The following is a 14,572-nucleotide window of genomic DNA, read 5'->3' on the forward strand; positions in this document are numbered from 1 at the left end:
GCCGAGTGAAGGTAGAGAGTGCTCGAACGAGTGTCACCATCTGGCAAAGGGCAAAAGCGGTCGGTCGTTTAAGGTTTCCATGCAGCTTCAACAACAAGTGAAGGCCTTCTCCAGTTCAGGGCTTGTATCATCCGATCCCCTTCACCATGGCACACGACCCAGTCTAGCGCTTGAAGAATACATAGTGATCGTTAGTATCACTGCGCACTTCACTCGTACTCCATCATTAACAGAATTCCCATCCCAACAAATGACCATACTGTCCCCAACCCGAGCCTTCACTTGTTCCACTCCACCGACGAACACATGCCATCTGCTCGACATCGGCATTGTTCTGAATGACGCTTTGTTGATCCTTGTCAATAACTTCCTGTTCCTGAAGCTGGCCGACATTGTTTTAGTTTTGAGGAGGTAGCGTTCTTTTCGTACTGGGGCCGGCCCAAAATGGTCTGGTAGGAAATTTGGCGTCTCGGACACTATGGCACAACGTCCCAGTAATAACAGTTGGTAGTCAGAAAACAGCACGGGAAGGTAAATTGAGTAATCAAATATGTGCTCCAGAAGTTTCAATTGATTTAATAGTGTTTCGAGTTTGTTGTTGCTATTTATTGTAGGAGATCCCCTGCTCCTTTTCTGCACGGGAACTTTTGCGCCGTGACAGTTTGCTTAACCTTGGCGAATTAGATGAGCAATAAGAATACCAGTTGGCCATGGAATAGTCCAGTTTTTGACAAATGGTTAGCTTGTTTTGGCCTTCCTCAGTAAAGCCACTCCTGCAAAACTGGGCGAAAATCTCCCGGATCAAGCCATGTCTTCGCTAGGGCTGTAGGGATGCGGCCGGAATTTTCGATGCCGATTCAGACCCAATGGCTGGCCTCCCCATTAATAGCCTACGATACTTTAAATGACATCAGGCAGAGGCCACTCGACGTCAACATCACCGACGTGGTACTTGATCTGGTATGTCGGTGACTTCTAAGACTCGTTAATTCCCATCCAACTTTGAGAGCGGAAAGAAAATGAACGGAAACTACCAATGAATTGGGGTAGGGCATAACAGGGAGCAGCAAAACATACCTGGTTCTCACCCACATCACCTCCTTCTTTCACCCCCTCAATGTCATCAATATACATACCTCTAGGCTCCCGGTATCTCTCCTCCAGGGTCCTCCTCTTGCGATGCCATTCGGTGACGTCCCAGATCTCTCTGACGGTAGAGACAGTAGAACCTTCGCTCCAAACTCTGCAAACCACTTTCTTCAACGTGCGCGGCAAACGTATGAGGTGGTTGCGACATTCGTAGCAGAACATGCACAAATTCCTGATAATCCACCTCTTCCTCAGCCACAGTCGGGGCCGGCAGCGCTAATCTACCCCTGGAGAACCGCTGCATCTCTTTGTAGCTAGGGTCGGTAAATACCAGCTCCAAGCTCTTCAGCTGCGGTAGCTTGCGTAGCCAGCGAAAGCCCCTAGAGTGGTCACCACGCTGAGCTATGCCCCTGTAAGAATCATCGACGCACATGCAACCGCCCCAGAGGAGGCTTACGTGTTGGATGTGTTGAAACAGGAAGGGGGACCCCCGAAGAACTTTGTGGACGCTGCGCTTGCTGCCTAGGTGGATCTGTGTAACCGGGAGTATGTGGGTAATATACTCGTGGAGTACTTCGTCCCGGATCTTGTGGCAGATTTTGGCGAGGGATTTGAGACCAGCAATGAGGCGGTGGCTAACAGGTAAGGTCCAGAGTGCCCGGTATACCGTTACTCTGAGCTCGCCAGGGAGAGCGAGGATAGGGGACCGGAACTCGTGACCACTACGCCGGATGTTTGGGTGATCCGGCTTGCCGGTCATTGGCATGGTCATTCTGTTGTTCGTTCGGAAAATGGTCCTAGGATATGTTAGCTGGTTGAATAAGGTGCATGTGTTGACTGTAGAGGTACTTAGTTGATGAATTCTTGTCAGTCAAGATGAGTTGATCTGTGTCGGATTCTCACGATGCCTCGAGGAAGGTGATGGATCAAACAGGGTCCGACAGAATTGGAGAGGTGGTCAGAACGTTGGGCGACCGGAGCGGGAGTGAAGGTTGCCTAAAGGCAGAGTCGACGAAGGGACGTTGATGACGGTAGGTAAAAATTGTCAAAGATGACTGCTATTCAGGCACTTATATAGAGGTTGTTGAGCGTTAACGTTGTTATAGGTTAACGCTGCCGATCAAGAGTGCCGTCAAATATCGCCAACGGTGGAGTGGCCGACGGTAAAAAATTGTGATGTTGAACGTCGATGTGTAGGAAATTGTCTCGACTCTGGAGTTTTTTGAGGGAAGAGGGGAAATGGGAGCCAGGGCAGCATTAAATCCCTTCTAGTAAAAATAGGAGAGTTCTGGTGAAGGGGAGCCCAGTGAATAGCTGAACAGTGGTGATTGGCGTCATCTTGGTCAAGATTGAGGAAGGGCAGAAGAGCAGGGTGCCTCAAGTTTGCAAATTTGATGCTAGATGAAATTTTACCATCGGTTTCAGTTCAGGTTCCTATTTCATCAAAGTTATCATGCACAACAAACGTACCGATGATATTCACCTTGAAACTCTCAATTGAACCTGTGTTTCGTGCAACATATATTTGTTGATTCCATCACCGGCGTCTTCGTATTGCGCCCGGTTTCCATCTAACATCTGGGGCGGTATGGCTTCTCTGGCGTAGTTGAATCGTGTGGTCTTGTTTGATGAGGAAGTGGTCAAACAGTTCCGTTCGAAAAAGGGACAAAAGTCCGGAGTTTGTCTTCAGCGGTTGTAGTCACAATAGAAGACCTTTGAGTTGACGACTGAACTCGAAGGGCAGACGAGCGGCGGTGATGGTGGCGAAAGAATTGGGACTTCCAAGTGTGAAGCCATGGAGAGAATTTTGGTGGAATCGAACCAAGCCAGCCCAAGCGGGGTTACGTCCTTACAATAGCCCGAAAAGAAAGAGAAAAAATCACACGATTCATTGAGGACCGGCCCATTTTCGACTTGACAGAGGAGCTGGTTCATTACTGCTTCCCTAAAAGGTGCAAGTGAGACCGTTAGCACCTCAAGGCGCAGTCGTTACTTTTCTAGAAAGTAAAAATGAGCCCAGTAGGTGCCCTTAGGAAGGAGCGACCGGAGCTTGGTCGAGCTCGATAACACTCCGAGTCATCCAGTCGAGTCAGGAAAGAAGGAACCGTCCTGGACCATACCAGTATTAGAGTGTGTGTCAGCGTTCTCCTTGGACATACGTCGACGTTTCATAATATATGAGCAAAGTAAAAGACACTAAAGACGTTGGGCTAGTTCGACGGGACTCGAACCTCCTGCTGCACGACCACATAACAGGTACTGTAGCTGACTGACATGTTCCATATTGCTCCATGTTGGACATGTAGCCGCAATCACCATATGAGCGTAGGTACACAGTGATTGTTCGGCTTTTCTCGAGTATGGCATGGCCGTATGCGATACGGTACTCCGAGCCTTTCGTGGTGCGGTACATCGCACATCTCCTCGGTGAAGTTGCACCAGCGGTTGATGATCATGTGATGACTGACGAGACCTATTTAAGCTTCGAGATCCTGGATAACTGCTCAATTGAAGAGTCGGTTTTGTAGGTCGGTAAGCGGAATCTCGTCGTCGCTCTCTTGCTTGAGCTCGTGGGGCGAGAACAATTAGTCCCACGTCTGGGCTGCCCGTGTGATGCCGCGGAGCAGCTCTGTGATAGGAGAAGGAAACATTAGTGACAAAGTCACGTATTGTTGTCTACTAGACTCGGACTTGAGCAGATCTCTTGATGGTGGTAAAGAATATTGGTAGGTATCTACCTCGTCTTTGTATAAGTAAAGGCTTCCCATTTTGCAACGATGTTCTTTGAACAATGACCGGACGTACCTTCCTGTTTTAGAGGATACCTCGAGGTTTATGGCGGTGAGGTATGGCTTTCGTGACGAGGTTCTTGGTGGTGATCTTGTCGGTTTATATATGAATTTGATTTTCCGCGTGCTGCTGAAGAATAGTCAGCCGTGGCCACGATTCTAGACACAAGGAGTGGGGAAGTACTTATATGAAGGGCGTCAACACCTCCAGACTTGGCTCAGCTTTCTTGGATGGTTGAGTGTGGTGCGGTTGTTAGTCCTTTCTCTCCTAAAAATTCTCTTCTCGGTTCCTAGCTTTCTTTGGATTGTCAACATGTTCACGATTGGCATCACCAAGCTGCTTGACCAACTTGATTTCTCTGTTAACCACCCATAAGCGTCGACACATTTGGCAAACACATACGACAAAACTTCCAAGCTTCCGTAGTACACGAGAGTAGATACCAACCCACAGCTATTCAGCTTGGTTGTCAAATAGCGTGTATAACCAAGGGCAAGTTTGTTCATGAATGCAAATAGACAAATAGTTGCCCTTTCCATATCCAAAGTTAAATACAACTATAAACACCTAACTTTTGATGATATCATGCTCAATGATGATGATGGCCAAACTGCGTGAGAAGCGGTAATAGCATCCCCAAGACAGTAAACATGGTGTCCCTCAGCGGCTTTGGTTGCCTCTTCTGTTGCGAACTGCTTCCGTCTGCGTATCCGTTGCTGCTGCCTGAGTGATGATCGTGGGAGTTGCTGTCTTCTTGCATGGCGTGCATGGCCACATACCTGGATATCGTTTGTCAGTCATCATTCCATCAACATCAACCATTACGACAAAATGCCAAGAAAAAGGGGGCAAACTCACAAGAACGTCCCCGCAGAGAACAACAACAACATGCCCGTCCACCACTGTTTGCCTCCGCTCCCTTCTGCAGCCACCTGCCCATCACTTCCGCCCAGGAACAACTGAACGATACAATACGTCACCAACGCTCCAACAGGCGCCGCCGCGCTAAACACGATCAGATGTCCCCTTGCCGCCCGCTTCGACAACCCCTGTCTCAGCAGAACCGAAGTCAACCCAAAAGCTGCCGGCGCTTTGTGCACCATGATAGCCACAAAGATGATGAAGCCCAGACGCATATCCTCCGTCGTGGCGCTAGCTCCCATGGCAATGCCGTCGGCCGCGGCGTGGATGACCAATCCTACTGTTGTCGCTAGCGTGCGAGCTTGTTTTGGCGAGGGGCTGAGGAACGAAGAAAGGAAGCCGTCGGTTTCGGAGGATCCATCGCGTCCCTCAAGGACGGACTCGGAGATGGAGGAGGTCTCGAGGTTGTCGAGGGAAATGTGTCGAGTCTGTGGGCCCGATTGGTAGGAAGAGGCGAAGGCGTGCTGCGGGAGGCGGTCGATGAGAAACATGAGGGCGAAGCCGAGGGTCAAAGAAAGGCCGATCTGAAATGTTGGGAGGCCGTTCTCGTGGTGGTCATCATCGCCCTCCTGCTTTTCGGTTGTGGGGTTGGTGGACTTTTGGAAACTGGACTTTGTGTCTTCCTTTGGTGGCTCTTCATCCCTCTTCTTGCGGAGGCTCTTCAGGATTTGCTCGGCGGTCACGACCTTGTGTGTCTTGATATGGGGGATCTCGTCGCCATTGCTGTTCCTTGCCTCCAGATGGTTTCCAGCGATGCGCCAGTTGACTGTTTGTTGCGAGGACCTCCCTCCCACTCCCATGAGACTGCGCCTCGCAGCAGCGGCAGCATTGTGCAAATGCGCCGGCTGGACGGTGTTTGTTGTCGCGACGGCTTCAATGCCTTCGGGGATGATGACGATAAGGGATGTGCCGACAAGGATTCCAACGCCGATGCTGGATATTAATCGTAGTTGGGATTGCGAGAGGCTCAGGGACAGGGGAAGTGCGCCGGCGAAGAAGGACCTATTTCGTTGTTCGATGTCAGTTTGCGCCCAACGGCAGAGACAATTGAGGATGAACGTACGCCAAGGCCATGACCATCTGTATGGGAATATGTTAGCTTCCAGCCATTTTTCTGATGAAATCGGGTAGGTTTTCCTGCAGTGACGTACACAGAGGGCCAGGAGAATGAGCAGGTTGCCCATCTTGGAGGTTGTGAAGCTTGAACCAGACAGGAGGTTTGAAAGGAGGAAGAAACTAAGATGTACACCGGTCGTTTGTTTGTAAAGTCATTGGCGCATACAGTAACAAGATGACCTCAATGTGCGCGTCGCAAGATGGAGGAGGTCTGGACAAAAGACAGCTGTCCAAGAACCAACGGGGATGATGTTGTTCAAAGAAATATTTGGAGTGACACCAAAGAGGAACAACCCGTGAATCAGTGATAAGCAATTGGGGGGCAGGGGGGACAGCATCATCTCTCGCTTAAGCCGATATACTATGCGTTTACTAGTAACAACAGGGTCACCCTAGCCCGCACTAACAACCTTAACCGAGAAGATCGTCAACCATGGCCCGAGCTTTCAATTAACGATACGCGTTCGCCAACCGCGACTCTTTCCTTTGCGACTTTGACTTATTGATCAGATCATCATCTTCCTTTTTGGCCAGACAACGAACCTCCTCTTTTTAACCACCACAATTCTCTGGAGCAACAGAACCTTCCCTTAGATACGTCAGTCCAATACATCAAGTCGAAAATACCACATATCCCAAACACGCGACGACGAAGCTTCAAGCGTCCATCTCGTCCTCCCCCGCGCAGCTTCCCCGCCAGATCCCCCCAACTTCCGTTGCAAACTTCAGATCCCTCACCATGAGCGGAGACGACGATTGTAAGCCCCGACCTTCTCAGACAATCCTGAGAGCCAAAACTGGAAATACTGACTTGCTATACCAGGGTGGACTTCCTCCAATGAGGCCGTCCTGGTCTCTCTCGTCACCCCTACCGACAACGGCGTCAAGACACTGCACACCTTCCACCCGGAATACACAAACAACATCTTCGGCGAAAAGGAACAGATCTTTGGCTACAAGGGTCTACGCATCAACCTTCAGTATAATGCCAGCGATATGCTGCCCAACCTCAAGGTGTCCTACAAGAAAAAGTACCAGAACACAGCCGACGAAGAGGCCCTCGGCATCAACGACGTTTTGTCCGACTTCCTCCCCGAAATCGCCTTCCAGAAGCAGTCTGATTTTGAAACCCGACTCAAGTCCATTCCCGACAACTGGACCCCACCCGGAACTCTCGTCACAAGCTTCAGCAACAAACATGGGGACTTCCAAGTCTATTCCGGCAAGATAACAGATCCGGCAGTCAAGCAGCTCCTCAACCGCATCCAGATTCTCGTTCCCTTCTTCGTCGACGCAGGCACTCCTATCGATCTTGAGGACCCCGATGCCGACCGATGGACATTCTATTTCCTCTACAACAAGCGTTCCCTTCCCGACCACCCCGACAAGTCCTCATACTACTTCGCCGGCTACAGTACCCTCTACCGGTACAATACTTTCCTACCACCCACCGAGACCGAATCGAAGACCCCAACCGATACCCCACCCTTCTCCCTCGACGGTGACTTCGACCTCGATACCCTCCCGTGCCGTACCCGTATCTCACAGTTCATCATCATCCCGCCCTTCCAGCAAAAGGGCCTCGGCTCGCGCCTCTACAGCATCATCTACCAACAATACCTCAAGCACGAGCCAACCATTCAGCTGACGGTGGAAGACCCTAACGAAGCCTTCGATGACATGCGCGACCTCGCCGACCTCGCATTCCTCAGCAAACAACCCGAGTTCCAAGCGCTCAAGATCAATACCAGCATCGCGATTCCCGAGGAGGGCAAAGCCCCCAATAATATCGTCGACCAAGCAGCCGTTGAAGCCTGTCAAAAGAAGTTCAAGATCGTTCCCCGGCAGTTTGCCCGGGTACTCGAGATGTATCTGATGTCTCAGCTCCCCGAGAGCGTCCGGCCAGGTCTGGGCGCTCCCGAGGAGGATGAAGACGAGGAACAAGACGTCAGGAGCAAGGGCAAAGGCAAGGAGAAGGCCCTGCCAGAACCCACAGCCGAAGACGAGCACACGTACAGGTTGTGGATGATGCTCGTCAAGATGAGGCTATACGTGCACAACAGGGACGTGCTGGGTCAGCTGGAGCTTAAGGAGCGCAGGGATGAGCTGGCCAAGGTTTTTGCCGGTGTGGAGTTCGATTATGCGAGGTTGCTGATCAAGGCTGAGGAGCAGGCCAAGATGGCTGCTGCTGGTGAGACTGACCAGGTGCCGGCTACTCCTTCTGCTGCTAATGGTAAGCGCAAGTTGGACGAGGTTGAGCAAGCGGAGGGAGCTGAAGCTGCGTCGAGCAAGAAGGCTAGGGTCGAGAGCGGGAGTGATTAGAGTCGGAGTTTACCTCATCACCCAAGTTCAAGTCCCAAAACTACAGGAGGGTAAAGGATTGGGTGGTCGATAATGGTAGGGTTTGATTGAGCATCGAAAATATGGCATTGCCCCCGTAGGATAAGGTTTTCACATAGCATATCCTCGAGTCAGCGGAGTGGATGTCTTGCATCGTAAAGTAGGTTGAAAACAGCATTGTTGGTGCGAGCATCTATGAATTTGTTTGTTGGTTTTGTTTATTTGTACATATTGGTGAGGGCGTCTGGCGCCTTTTTACGTTATTTATCATATCTTGTCCCCGACCCGTTCTTTATGAAAGGTTGGGCGAGGAATCAAGTTGGCATGAACCGATATGTGCTGTACACTACCACCCTCTGTCTGTCCACCTTGCGTGTTTTGGTTTCGGGACTCTTGGACTTTTTGTCCCATGGTATAGGGAGTCTATCAGATCAGAATCCGTCTTCACAGCCCTGAGCAACCATTCATCCATCTCTTCACTTGGTCATCCTTTACCCTCTCCTCCCATCTTCTTCTCCCACCAACCCCATCTAATGCCTAGTCCCATTAACATTCTTCGCTCCACTCCCCAACAAGCTCGCAACAACAGTCGCCTCCCTAACCGCCTTCGCAACCGCACCCCTCACACCCTCATCCTCCAACACCAACAACCCACCAATCGTGCACCCGCCAGGGGTACTAACCTTCTCCCTCAAAATCGCGGGATGCTCTCCATCCAACACCAGCCCCGCAGCACCCCTCATCGTCTGCGCCGCCATCTTGGTCGCCTCCGCCCTCGGGATCCCCATCGCAACGCCTCCATCAGCCGCCGCCTCCATCACCAGCGCAAAAAACGCCGTGCCGCTAGCGCAAAGGGAAGTGCAGGCGTCCATAAGCGAGGGGGGCAGGAAAGCGACTTCTCCGATTTGCTCAAAAATCCAGGTGAGAAGTTCGGTGACAGAATCAGGAAGGGGCGGCTCAACGGTGTTAATGACCGTCATGCTCTCCCTGATCTTGGAAGCGGTATTCGGCATGGCACGCACGACAATGGGCAGGTCATTCCCCTCCATGCCCACGTCTTCGCGCAAAATCTGCTCGATCTGCGGGACCGTCACGCCGGCGCAGATGCTGATGATGATCTTCTGCTTGCGCACATGGCCTTCCTGGTGGTTAACGGTCAGGGCGTCCTTCATCCCACTGGCGGACAACAGGCCGGAGACCATGTAGGGTTTGCACCCCAAAAGGATGATGTCGGCTTCGGCGACGGCGGAGACGTTGGATGTGGACTGCAACACGCGGAGGGTGCTGACGTTGGGCTTGACGAGCGGGGAGAGGGCGGACTCGACTTTGACGATGGAGGATTGGGAGCGCACGGTGGCGATGAAGTGCCGCGGGAGAGCGGGTGGCGAGGTGGGCGGGTCGGAGGGGGAGGAGGCGAGGGAGGTGAGGGAGGTGAGGATGCCGGAGAGGATGGCGATACCCATTGTTCCTGTTAAAGAGTTAGTTATCGTGCTTTCAATGTTGAGATGAGTAGGGGTGGTGAGGACAGCGAAATGGTGAGGATGAGCGAGGGTGGTTAGTACTTACCGCAGCCGAGAACGGCCATGGTGAGCTCGGAGGAGCTCTTTACTTGAGGAGCAGCCATCTTGTTGTTGTTATTGTTGTTGTTGTGTGTTGTGAGTGTTTTTGCTGTGTTTTGGATACGATAGTTGCTGTTTATTCAAATTCCAAAAGTGGAAGAGAACAAAACAAACAATTTCTTGTTGTCGGGCGAGACGTTTGAGAAAAAAGTAAAGAAAGGTCGAAAAGACCCCGAGTTTTCTCAGTTCGATCTCGATGAGGCCCAAAACGGGAACTTATTCATCAGCTCGCTACGTCGATCCCGAGATAGGTGTGATATCACTCTATCGGTCAGTTTGTGAGTTGTTGCCCGCTATCTCCACTGTGTCGTCGCTATGGAAAGACCCACCAGGACCCCGGTATCGCTACGACACAGTACCTTAACAGTACCGAGAAGCTTTTAGCGCCTCGTTAGTGTGTTCACCGCCTGCTATATGCGGGTTAGTGTGGTATACCTTTTACGTTCAACACTTCACGGATTGTCTTGGAGACTTTCTTGTGTTGTTGGTGACGACAACTACCTAACCTTGGGGTGCCTTTGTGCCCTGTCATATTCATGAATGTACCATCAATTTGCTTTCCTTGACAATTCGAAGTTAAAGTCAGCCTCACCTACATCTGTCTGAGTGATTTCTTTCGAAGTCAAAAGCAGGTACTGGTACAGGTTTATGCAAGCGCCTTCAAGCAGGCAGGCGAGAAGTACTTGCATAAAGTTCAAGCTTCGTAAACAATTGGGGTAACTCGACCACAACTCACTTACACCCGAACAACAAACTTAAACATACAACAAAATCCCACTCATACAAGACCTTTTTTTTTCTCCCAACTACATTGCCAAAAATTCAAGTCATACCAACATCTCAAAGCAAAACATCATAAATCACCAACAACGCAAAAATGGCCGACCCTTTCGAGGTGCGCATGCGCTTCACCAACCAACTCCGACAACTAAGTGCCTCGGTGACATCCTCGCAAAAAGCAGCCCAGTATGCTCTTCGGCACAAGGACTTGGCCGAGGACTTGCACTCTTGCATTTTGGAGCAACTTGAAAGGGTATGTTTTTTTTTTTCAGTTCCCTCATGTTTGTTCATTCAACAACCGCTTCGGGATGCTATGCCAAACCAACCAACCAACCTTATCCATCCCTTCAAACGGCTCGTTGGCTTCTCCAGGACATTTTACTGACCAGGATAACAGAGCAACCTAAACATGCGAGCCAACATCATGTACTTCATCGAGCACTTTCTCGATATGGCCCACAAGGACGGACAGGAGGATTACATCCGCATGATGCAGCGGGACATTATTCGGGTGGTCGATGCCGTGGCGCCGGATGACGGGTCGGGGGCGGCTAATGTCAAGGTTGTGCGGAAGGTCTGTCTTTCCCCTTACCTCCCCTCCCCTACCTACCTCTTTTCTGTTCTCGGCCAATACTGACACGCAAAAACAGGTCCTCCAAGCCCTCCACGCCAAATCCTTCCTCGACGCCACCATCCTAACCGACATCTTTGAAGTCCTCCGCGAACGTGGCGAATCCTACGTTTCTTCCCAAGGGGACTTGGTTCTCTCCCCATCTGCCAACAATTCCTCTTTGTCAGGCTATGACGCCAACATGCCCCCCTCGCAAACCGCCATCCACGCTCCCCCACCTCCTACAGCCACCACCGCCGGCCCTTCCACCCATGGCTCCGCCAAAGCCACAGCCACAGCCAACAACAACAACAACAACACCACAGCCGGCACCTCCTCTTCCAGTCACCACAGCAACTTGAACAAACGCGGCGGAGGCATCAACACAGCCGCCCCCCGCCTCGACAAGAAACAAGTTGAGCAGCGCATCGAAGAGGACCGCGAGAGGCACAAGAGACTTAGGGAGAATATCTGGGCGGTGCCGAGCAGGGAGGAGATGGAGCGGTTGCTGGACGAGACGTCGGAGCTAGGCGAGGACGATATGAGGGGGATGTGGGAGGAGCAGGAGGAGTGGGAGAGGAGCTTGCAGGCGGGGATTACGGGGGGTGGGTGTGGGCATAATACCACTGCTGCGAATGGCAACGGAAACGGAACATGGAAAGATAAAGATACGAGGAATGGGGGTGGGGGGGAAAATGGGGATAGCAGGAATGGGAGTGGAATTGGGGAGAAAAATGGAGAGAAGAATGGCGACAGCAGCAGAGGAAAGCAAGGGGGAAAACCAGTGTCAATCAGCGCCGAAATCGCCGAAATGACAAGGAGGAAAGAACTGCTGCTGCAGCAGCAGCAGCAACAGCAGGAAAGAGAACAGCAGGACAATGACAAGGACAAGGAGGATCAAGATGTTGACATGACTTCAGCCTAGTTGAAAACAGAGGAGGAAGAGGAAGAAGAAGAGGAAGAGGAGGAGAAAGAGGAAGAAGCCCTCAGGGTGGAATCTGACAAAGAAAAAAAAAAGCAGCTGTTGTTGCTGATGATGACCTTGGAAAACTTCGGAGCTTCAACAAGGGGAATCCAACGAACTGAGGAAGATGATGACTACTGGTACTACTGGTACTACTTGTACTAGGTGGAAATTCCGCTCTGGGAAGAAGACGGGGAATGAAAGGAGGAAGTTGAAGATGGCGAGGAGGAGGTTGTTGGGGATGTTGTAGTAGGTGGGGAGAGGATCAAGGTACAAACACGTACATCGATATGCATGGGATGGCGTTTGTGTTTTAGTTTGGGTGTTCAGTTCTGTATGGTTTCGGAAAAGCGAAAGTGGGTAGCACTATCTTGAGAGCGGTGTCATGTTGCTGGCAGAGGCTCTCTTAGTGTTCAATCCCCAAAGCGAATGTTGATATCACTAGCTCAGCATGTCATGGCAGAGTTCTCTTGTTTTCGCTGGCAACCCGTTCTTCTATCCATCCCAAGTTCGTTCGTGGTATGATATAATGTTACATGTTTCATTGCTTTTTATACACGTACAAGTGGTGGTATATGTCGTTGTGAGAGGAATGTATGCGTCCGCCCCCCTCTTTCTTCCACGAGGATATATATGGGTAAGATGAGACCGGGTACCCCCCTCTATATGTTCCCAAGGCCCTGGAATTTCTTCCAATTCTCTCCGTCATGATCATCATTATCGAAAAAAAAGACATGTCTTTCCGGCATCTGTGTCTGGAAAAGATTCCCTCATGTGGTTCTTTTTTGTCGGGGGGCGACGTGACCATCATCCTACACAACTCTCTTACACACACACGGGCGCCTCCTCCACCCAAAACCACACCATCACACAGAGAGAAAAACCATACCGACAGCCCTTCCATCAAAGAGAGAGGCAGCAAGCAGCAAGTTTAATCCATGGTGACAACGGCGCCAAGCTCCTTCATGGCGGCAACAATCTTCTCGGCGTCCTCCTTTGGTACCGACTCCTTCATGACCTTGGGCGCGCTCTCGACAAACTTCTTGGACTCTACTAGGGAGAGGCCGAGCAGGTTCTTGACCTCCTTGATGACCTTGGGCTTGGCGGCGGCGTCGAACTTCTCGAGCTTGAGCGTGAAGAGGGTCTTCTCAGCGGCGGCAGGGGCGGCCTCCTCCTCCTCGGCGGGAGCAGCGGCGGGGGCGGGGCCGGACGCGGCGGCGGCGAAACCACCAACGGGGAGGTCGGGGATGTTGAGGCGGGACTGTTTTTGTGCGGAAGGGAAGGAGTTAGTAATATGTTTATGTACAGTCCAACTTGAGTAGAGGTAGGTAGGTAGAGGTAGGTATGTATAAAAGTCCGGAGCCGGGCCGGGTCGGGGCGTGAAACACCCGGGACATGTTGAAACATGCGCCGGGGTTGTGTCCCGGGTCCCGGCTCCGGCTTTTCGACATTAACTCGGGCGTACCTTGAGGCTGGCGACAAGCTCCGAGGTCTCGAGAAGAGTGAGGGTGCTGATCTGGTCAACAATGGCGGAGATCTTGGGGTTGACGGCAGGGGCAGCGGCGGTAGACTCGAAGCGCTTCTGGACGAGGAGGGAGCTCGAGGCCCGGGTGGATGCGCGGAGCTGGCGGGCGGCGCATTGCGCGGCGAAGCGAACCGAGAGAGACATTGTGTTGGTCTGGTTGGGTGTGTGTGTGTTTTGGTGGAGGTGGGTTTGTAGGAGGGAGTCGGACTCGGACCGGAGGAGGAGAAGAGGGAAGAGGGCGCGCGGGGGCGGACGGATTGGGAGGTTCTCTTTGGTGAGGGAGGGCTTGCCGTCGACGTCGACTTTCGAGGATCGTAACAACCGAACCGTACAACTAAAACGGAGATATTTTTTTGGGGACGTTGTCGCTCGCTCCCGGGTGCTGCGAAATCTGGGACCCACCACTGGCAGTTGGCAGCTTGGGTGCTTTTGCTGGGAGAGCTCTGTCCCTGGCGGCTGGCTGACCCGAGCTGCAGCTGGAGGGGAAAACACAAGCTGCCTGCCCCGCGGGGGTCTGGGGATTGAGGTACCGCCGTACCTTGAAGCCCACTGAAAACGCGCTAAAAGATGGCCCCCTGTCATCCCAGACGCGCCCCTGCCGCTGTTCGTCCCACCCGCACTCTTTCATCTCACTCAGTGCACTGCACTTTGAAGAAAGCGGCTCCCTTGCCTGCCGCCACAGCAGCCGACTTACATGCGGCTAGCAGTCTTAGCACTAGCATGCACCCCACTATCACTCAATGCGATAAGGAATTTCATGTGGGAAAAAGTTCCAAACGGGCACTCAAGCGAACTGAAGGGTCAATGGGCAAAAAAAG

At 51.9% G+C, this 14,572-nt stretch overlaps 6 protein-coding genes across 6 annotated transcripts; 2 read left to right on the forward strand and 4 right to left on the reverse strand.

Annotated features, from left to right (window-relative positions):
• Nucleotides 1-975: 975 nt before the first annotated feature.
• On the reverse strand, nt 976-1,861 carry SMAC4_08894 (uncharacterized protein; the record flags this gene model as incomplete). The annotated part of the gene is made up of 2 exons (XM_003349143.1): nt 976-1,207; nt 1,278-1,861. 2 exons carry the CDS (start codon nt 1,859-1,861, stop codon nt 976-978), a joined length of 816 nt encoding a protein of 271 aa, XP_003349191.1.
• Nucleotides 1,862-4,159: 2,298 nt separating this feature from the next.
• Nucleotides 4,160-6,309, reverse strand: SMAC4_08893 (uncharacterized protein). The gene is made up of 4 exons (XM_066090865.1): nt 5,952-6,309; nt 5,864-5,880; nt 4,738-5,802; nt 4,160-4,658 (listed from the first exon to the last, which is right to left on the reverse strand). Exons 1-4 carry the CDS (start codon nt 5,982-5,984, stop codon nt 4,469-4,471), a joined length of 1,305 nt encoding a protein of 434 aa, XP_065946829.1. The 5' UTR covers nt 5,985-6,309; the 3' UTR covers nt 4,160-4,468.
• A 99-nt stretch (nt 6,310-6,408) lies between these two features.
• SMAC4_08892 (uncharacterized protein) lies at nt 6,409-8,651 on the forward strand. Its single transcript, XM_003349141.2, has 2 exons — nt 6,409-6,674; nt 6,740-8,651. Exons 1-2 carry the CDS (start codon nt 6,656-6,658, stop codon nt 8,236-8,238), a joined length of 1,518 nt encoding a protein of 505 aa, XP_003349189.1. The 5' UTR covers nt 6,409-6,655; the 3' UTR covers nt 8,239-8,651.
• A 135-nt stretch (nt 8,652-8,786) lies between these two features.
• Nucleotides 8,787-10,012, reverse strand: SMAC4_08891 (uncharacterized protein; the record flags this gene model as incomplete). Its single annotated transcript, XM_003349140.2, has 2 exons — nt 9,823-10,012; nt 8,787-9,724 (listed from the first exon to the last, which is right to left on the reverse strand). The coding sequence occupies exons 1-2, from the start codon at nt 9,878-9,880 to the stop codon at nt 8,787-8,789; spliced, it is 996 nt and encodes a 331-aa protein (XP_003349188.1). The 5' UTR covers nt 9,881-10,012.
• Nucleotides 10,013-10,597: 585 nt separating this feature from the next.
• Nucleotides 10,598-12,251, forward strand: SMAC4_08890 (uncharacterized protein). Its single transcript, XM_066090864.1, has 3 exons — nt 10,598-10,908; nt 11,053-11,229; nt 11,306-12,251. The coding sequence occupies exons 1-3, from the start codon at nt 10,753-10,755 to the stop codon at nt 12,188-12,190; spliced, it is 1,218 nt and encodes a 405-aa protein (XP_065946830.1). The 5' UTR covers nt 10,598-10,752; the 3' UTR covers nt 12,191-12,251.
• Nucleotides 12,252-12,562: 311 nt separating this feature from the next.
• On the reverse strand, nt 12,563-14,336 carry SMAC4_08889 (mitochondrial 54S ribosomal protein bL12m; the record flags this gene model as incomplete). Its single annotated transcript, XM_003349138.2, has 2 exons — nt 12,563-13,490; nt 13,695-14,336. The coding sequence occupies 2 exons, from the start codon at nt 14,334-14,336 to the stop codon at nt 13,161-13,163; spliced, it is 972 nt and encodes a 323-aa protein (XP_003349186.2). The 3' UTR covers nt 12,563-13,160.
• Between the last annotated feature and the right edge of the window lie 236 nt (nt 14,337-14,572).

The sequence above is a fragment of the Sordaria macrospora genome, chromosome 4 (genome assembly GCF_033870435.1).
Source record: "Sordaria macrospora chromosome 4, complete sequence".
Classification (NCBI taxonomy): Eukaryota; Fungi; Ascomycota; class Sordariomycetes; order Sordariales; family Sordariaceae; genus Sordaria; species Sordaria macrospora.